The 7,113-nt window shown below is 45.2% G+C and overlaps 1 protein-coding gene across 1 annotated transcript in view; it reads right to left on the reverse strand.

The window, feature by feature from the left end:
• The window catches only part of DPYSL3 (dihydropyrimidinase like 3), a 141,790-nt gene extending 135,129 nt beyond the window's left edge, over positions 1-6,661 (reverse strand). Inside the window, exon 1 of the mRNA XM_020964234.2 lies at positions 6,020-6,661. Coding sequence (XP_020819893.1) covers positions 6,020-6,397 — 378 coding nt within the window. The 5' untranslated portion in view covers positions 6,398-6,661. The remainder of the gene's footprint in view (positions 1-6,019) is intronic.
• Between the last annotated feature and the right edge of the window lie 452 nt (positions 6,662-7,113).

Below are 7,113 nucleotides of genomic sequence, written 5' to 3' on the forward strand. Positions count from 1 at the left end.
CTTGAATGGAGCCTTATTGAATCTCACACTTCATATCCTTATTCATTCATTGCGAAGCTCTGCCCTGCTCTTATCCAATTCAGATGCAAGCCAAGATTGGTCTTCTTTGAGAATGAAGGATGGGGGCAGCTAGGTGGCACAGTGGATACAGCACCAGCCCTGGAGTCAGGAGGACCTGAGTTCAAATCCAGCCTCAGACACATGACACTTACTAGCTGTGTGACCCTAAGCAAGTCACTTAACCCTGAATGCCTAGCCAAAAAAAAAAAAAGAGAGAAAGAGAGAATGAAAGATGAACAACAACAAGGCATTCATTCAACAAACATCTATGAATTGCCTACAAAGAAAGGACTAAAATAATCCCTGTCCTCAAGGAACTTTCCCTCTACTGAGGATTCTACTATTCGTATCATCTACCTGACTACAATTAGAATAGATCAGATAGGGTAATCAATTGGATGAGATGAAGAACAACTGTACCCTCAACCCCACGATTCCCTGTAACTGCACAGACAAGTCTCTAGGAAACATTTCAGTTTCCTAGAACTGTTCCTGGAATGGTCTGGTTCAGTTGATAAGAAAGCAATACCCTATTTTCTCTGTTGCTCCCTGAAATAAAATATGATGTAGCACACACCCATAGGCAGTAAATGCTGTTCTTCTGTGCTGGGTTTTCTGTTTTGGGGGAGCTTCACTCATGGTCTCAAGAGAGCATTATTTATATGGACTAACTACAAAACGCATTACAAGTAGAAGCCGCTATAAGATCATTGACTCTGAAAAGTATTACAGGCAGAAAGCTGGATATTGTAAAACATTACTTACAGAAGCATCAGCAGAGAGGGGGGAAAGCACCGCGTCTAGGGACCATTAATTTGAAGGAACACTGCCAACTACGGCATTACTTAAAAAAAATTGGTTACGCCTCTCAAATACATCCTGTCACTCGAAATCAAATCCTGGAAGAAATCATGCATAGGTAAAGCTTAAAAAGAGATATATGAGACTTTATCTGATAGTGGCCTGAAGGTTAAGGAGCCTGGAGTCTTTCCTTAAATAGACCACTAGTCACTGTGCAGACTCAGCTGGTCAAAGACTCCAGAGAGATACTGTGAAATTCACTTGTATTTCATGAGTTTTGATGCCATTAAGTAAACGGGCCTTTATGAGCCCAAAGATTCACCTCATGCCTTAGCCCTCTCCCATGTACAGGAAAGTACGAGAGTTTTAATTCCGCTGGCTTCACTTTGAAAATGTTGAGTGTTGCACTATGAATTCAAAGGGCATGGGCATATGAATTCAGGGCCACACTCATATCTGTCTATGCCTCATCCCTGAGAGGGCTCCTAATGGCTCACCAAAGATGGAATCTTAAACAGAAGTGACCCCAAGGGAGGGAGTAGAGAAGACTCGGAAACATAGAACTGTAGATTATGGGCCCCCCTCCTGTCCCTGTGAAAAATAGTAGTCGGTGAAAATGATCTTTGTGGTGACAATACCATTAGATGCTTCTTAAATGTGTATCCTCCCAGCATCACTTGCTGCTTGTAGAGGCAGTAGGACTTGAGTGTGATTAAGAAAGCCAGCCGTGTATTGACATTCCCCTTTCTACAATCTGTTCACTATTAGGGAATGTCTATGATTTTGGCAAGAAATGTTGATAAATGTTCAATTTGCATTTAGAATTGCTTTTTTAGGCACTTGGTGTAAGTAATTATAAACAAAGAAAATTTGTCTTTGTCTGAACGTTTTTGGTGAGTCCTGAAGGTATGAGCTCTTTGAGAAAAAGCACCAGGTTATTTCAAGGGTCACGCTTAGCTATTCCTACATCATTCAGAAGACCAGTCTCCCGGGTACAAGCCAGATGATAAGGATCTCTTTCTAGATCATAGAGGCAATAAGGCATTGTGACAGAGTGGTGGACTTAGGAATCAGGAAGACATGAATTCAAAGGCTGCCATGTATGACCATGAGCGAGGAAAGAGAGTTGGGTTTGGAATGAGAGGATCTGGGTTCAAATCCTGACTTTCCCATTTGCTGGCTGAGTGACCTGGGCAACCCACTTAACTTCTGGGCTTCAGCTTCCTCATTTGTTAAATAACAGCATTAGACCAGATGACCACTAAGGTCATTTCAGGTTCTAAGTCTGTGATCTTGTAAGTCTAACTCACTGAACCTCTCCTCATGTGCAAAATGAAGGTATGGAACCAGATGACCTCTGAGGTCCCTTTTAGCTTTAGGTCTGTGATTCTATAATCCCAAATCACTTAATCTCTCTGAGCTCAGTTTTCTCATCTATAAAATGGGTATAATACCACCTACCTTGGCTTGTTGTCATGAAACTGATGGTCCTCTTTGAAAATGAAGGATGAACAATAATATGAAACTCAATTGAGTTCATAGATGTAAAGTGTTATAAGGGCCAATGGTTATTATTTGCAGATCCAGAATATGCCAAAGGCTTTTAGTGATTTGACTTCTCTAGGGTTCACTTACTTTTATCCTAACTTCCTTTTCTGATGACATTAATTGCTAGGCGAATGCCATAGACAAAATATCTGGATTTCAGCAAGATATTTGACAAAGTCTCATAGTAGAATATGAAGAAACTAGGCTGAGTGAGAACATCCATGTGGCCTGTTGAAAAGTGAATCTGAAGAATGCCGATTAAGGGACTGTCCGCCTGGAAAGGTGGTCTTTAATAGGTATATTCACACACACATACACACACACACACACATACACACACACACATATCACATACACACACACACACACACACACTGTCCCTAGCCCTATACTATGCAACATTTTTATTGATGGAGAAAAACATCGAAGGTGAGTTTATCAACTTTGCTGAAGACATAAAGCTGAGAGGAGGTAACTAATACATTGGAGGACAGAACCTCAAGTTGAAAATACCTGGATGGACTGGTGTTATGGCCTGAAACCAAAAAAGTGAAACTTAATGGAGATCAATGTAAAGTGCTGTACGGGGGGGAGGAGGCAGTAAACTACAAAAATACAGTTTGAGTGAGACCTGGTTCAAACAGCATTTTGTGTGGCAAAGCCATAGAAGACTTACCTAACATTTACCCACACAGCATGAACCATAGTGATGCAGCTGTAAAAGATGCTAATGCCATTTTAAGCAGTATTAATAAAATATCCAGGAGAAGGAAGGTGATGGCTATGCTGTGCTCTGTCCTGGTCGGAGTACTTTAAGAGAACTGTGTGAGGGTTGGACACCATCCCAAAGGGGGCATTTATCAATTATAATGCATCCAGAAGAAGAAAAGAAGAAAATCAAGATAGTCAAGGATCTTGAAGCCATATTCTATGAAGAATGGTTAAAGGAACCTTATAATCAAGAAACTATGCAAGAGAGGTGGAGTAGGGGATGTCATTGGAGACGTGTGCCTAGGGTGAAAAAGAGGAGTTGAGAGCAAGGGATACATGATGGGCAGCCCAAGTCCTCCAATGGGATCTACATAATTTTGAGAGATGAAAGGATGACCTCCTGCATGTTGGATGGACCTTGCATAGGAAATTCATAAGAGCCATGGACAAGTGTCAGGCAAGATGAAGAGCCATGGAAGGACTACCCAAAGCAATGAGATGACAGATCCAACAGAGTGTTGAAGAGTTGATGGAACTGATTAACCTAGGAAAGAGAAGATTGTTTTTGCTGTCTTCAAATACCTAATGAGCTGGCACACAAAAAAGAGGTTACATTTAGTTTGTGTATCCTTAGAAAGCAGAACTAAGACCAGTGAATAGCTGTAACAAAAGGCGGCAGATTCCAAATGAATATAGGGGAAAATTTTTTTTACCAGAGATGTCCAACAATGAATGGTAGTGAGTTGCCTGTCAGTGAATGCTTTTAAAGCAGAGACTGAATATTCATTTGTCAGAGATGTTACAGAAAGGATTCCTTCACTGAGAGGCAGACCTCTAAGGTCCCTTGAAACTCTATGAAATTGGAGATAATAATACAGCACTGTCCAGACTGCCAACAACATTGAGAATTGACCTATGAGTAACCATAGATCCCTATATATCTTGCTGATACTTATGTCATATCATTATTTTTCAATTAGTAACCAAAAGTACAGGGTTTGCAAGGAAGGGAGAAGGAAGGAGAATTGTTTCGATTACAAGGAGTACATTTTTCTTTCCTCTAGTTACCATTCATCAGTATTACAGATTGACCATAAAAGCCTGGCTCGAATCAGAAGGGTCCTAGTCAAAGGAATAATGTTAACTATAGTTTACTGACATCATTTACCACATATCTCATTCCTGGCAGTCAGGAAGTGAACATTTTCACTCCTGGCCAAATTAGACCTAAAGAGAAGAAACACCCATTTTGAAAGCCCACTTTTCCATCTAGAAACAACTTGAAACCCTTCCAAACATAAGAGGCTCAACTCCTCCTTTCCTCCCTCCCTAAAGGAAAAAGGAGGGAGGATCCTGGGAAAATCCCAGGATTTTAAAGAGCAGGAGGAAGAGGGGAAAGGTGCTTTGAACTCCTAATATAGATTTACAATCATCAGTTGTGATTTCAAGTAACATTGACATCCTGTTTTTGCAATGGCTACTTTGAACAATCCCAACTGTAAATAACTTTTCCTTGTGTTTTTCTTTTGTATTTTTGCTTTTGTGTGAGCTTGTCATATATGAAACCCAAAGAAAAGGCCCTTGTCCCTCCTATTGGCTAACCATGTGTTTTAATGCAAGTCTGCAGTCTTTGTGGGCACTGGCTGCAATTCCTCTAAGGAGCCAATTTCCATTTCAAGTGATCATTCATAACAATATTAATGCAGAATAATAGATGCAGTTGTTTCTTGCATCCGATACCTAGACAACAGGAAAAAAAGGTCTGTCAGGCCAGAGCAGCTGAATATATTTGTTTCTTCCTTCTCGAGCATCATTTTGAATTCTGTGCCTCTACCTGTGCCCAGATTCTCAGGACACCTGCCTACCAACAAAATAAACGAGAAACTCATGTCAAGCAAGGTCATTCAGTGACTTCAGCCATCTAAGTTTCTGAAGAGGGGGTGGGGACGTACACATACATTTACTTGGCTTTGTCGCACATGTAAGCAGCTGAAGACTGCCTTGCAACTCATTCCTATGAAACCCTCAATAGTGTCTTTATTTTTAAATAACTAAGATGGATCCAGAGAGGTGGTTGTATCATCTCACCCCAGAGTTCAAGAGCTGGCCCATGCGTGCAAATATACCTCAGGCAAACACAATCTGAGACAAAATGACAGTTAAGACGCTCGAGGTTGGCAGAACAGTCTTGCCGTTTAGCCTACTGTTTCACACACAAAAGTTTCCCAAGTGGAGCAGAGGGCTGAGCTGGGTGTGTGTTGGCTCGGAGGGTGGGGTGGAGGGCAACTTCCCTCTCTCCTATGTTGCTCCTCCGGACTATAGAAGAGTAAATTACTTTTGCTGCCTGCTCCCCCAGCGACAGCCCCCCCCCTTCTCCCAGCTCCCCTTGTCCGATGTTGTCCTAAACATCCCTTTTTGGGATCTGAAGGTGCCTGTCTGGGGCGGGTATTTTTGAGTCGATGGGGAGAGAGAACGAGCTGGAAGAGTGGACTTTTTCTTATGGGCAGAATAAAACCTAGCTAGATCCTTCTCAGTCCAGCCCTCCACACCCATCCAGAACCGAGGAGATCGCGAAGAGGGCAGAGAGGCAGAGGGAGAAGGATTCTAGTAAGTACAGACAGGAAGCCCAGTTGAGAAGAGTGGAGGGTATTCCCACTTCCCCTGCCCCACAAATAGATACTAGGGACGGAAACTCTAGTTGGGGGTCCGGAATTGGTAGGGGGAGGAAGGAGAAGGGAGAAGGGGTGGTAGTTGGAAGAAAAATCTCCTCCTTCCCCGAGTCGGGTGCAAAGTGAACAGAGAAAGTTGCAGCGCAGCCTTCGGCCCCGGGGCTGGGTTACGCTGCAGGGAGTGGTGGGAAGAAGAGGAAGCAAGGCTGAAATGGGGGGCACTCCTTTACCTTATCTTTGGGGTCGAGGTTCTGCAACACCTCCTTGCCCGAAGCGCTGCGAATCTCCACCCCGCTGAGCGCTGGAGCCGGGGGATCTCGGCACTCCTCCCGGGCTTGGCTCCTCCGGGGGGTGTCCGGCTCAGCCGCCACCGGCCGGCTCCCCCCGCCGCCTGCGCTGCCTTGGCTGCTCCTCGGGGTCTTCGCCCCTCGCTGCCCTACGCTCAGGGCATCGAAATCCAGCGTCTTGCTCTCGAAGGCGCCCTCCACGTTGCAGAACATGCCCCCGTACTTCTGCCGGGGGATCTGGTCCGTGGTACCTGGCCTGGCCAGGTAGACCGGCAGATCATCCTCGCGGCTGTTGTCCCAGCCCCTCCTGCCCGATGCCATGGCTCCACTGGGGGTGGCGGGGTTCCCCGGGTAGCAGGAGACACTCTCCTCCCAAGAAGACGGAGAGGGGCAGCGGCCGGCGCGTGCGGGGAGCAGGAGCGACTGGAGCCGAAGTGAGACGAGGTTTATGAGGCTGCAAACCAGAGGTGGCAGTGCAGCCCCGATTTCTGCTCTAGTCCCATGACAAGAGCGAGGACCCAAAATAACAGCGCAACATGCGAAGGAGCCCTGCGCTGCACGCTCGGTCCCCCCTTTTCCCCGAGCTCACGTATGCCCGGGCTTTGCCTCGCATGCACACAGCGCTGCGACTTGTCTGTTCCCCGCTCTGCTGCCCCTCCCACTCCCCTCTCACACACAGGCTGCATCACATAATCCTGGGATTCCCATCTGGAAGGACTGTAGATTCATGGAGCTGGAAGAGAACCTTATGAGTGGTCACCTAGTCCAGCTCCCCATTTTGCAAAAAAGGAAACTGAGCCCCAGAGGAGGGAAATGACTAGCCCAAGGTCACACAGGTAGTGGATTCTTGCCTGTGGCCCCTAGCGAGTGCTTAATGGTTTTTACTAGCCAACTGACTGATTAAGCAGGACTCAAACGCAGGTTCAGTCTCCTCATTCCACAGACAGGAAAACTAAAGAAGGTTCAGGAGGGAAAATGAATCACTAGTCTGGGTTTGTATGGATAGTGAGTGTTAGAGCCAGCTGGTAATGGTGGAG

Source organism: Phascolarctos cinereus, unplaced genomic scaffold (assembly GCF_003287225.1).
Source record: "Phascolarctos cinereus isolate Bilbo 61053 unplaced genomic scaffold, phaCin_HiC Scaffold_2;HRSCAF=192, whole genome shotgun sequence".
Classification (NCBI taxonomy): Eukaryota; Metazoa; Chordata; class Mammalia; order Diprotodontia; family Phascolarctidae; genus Phascolarctos; species Phascolarctos cinereus.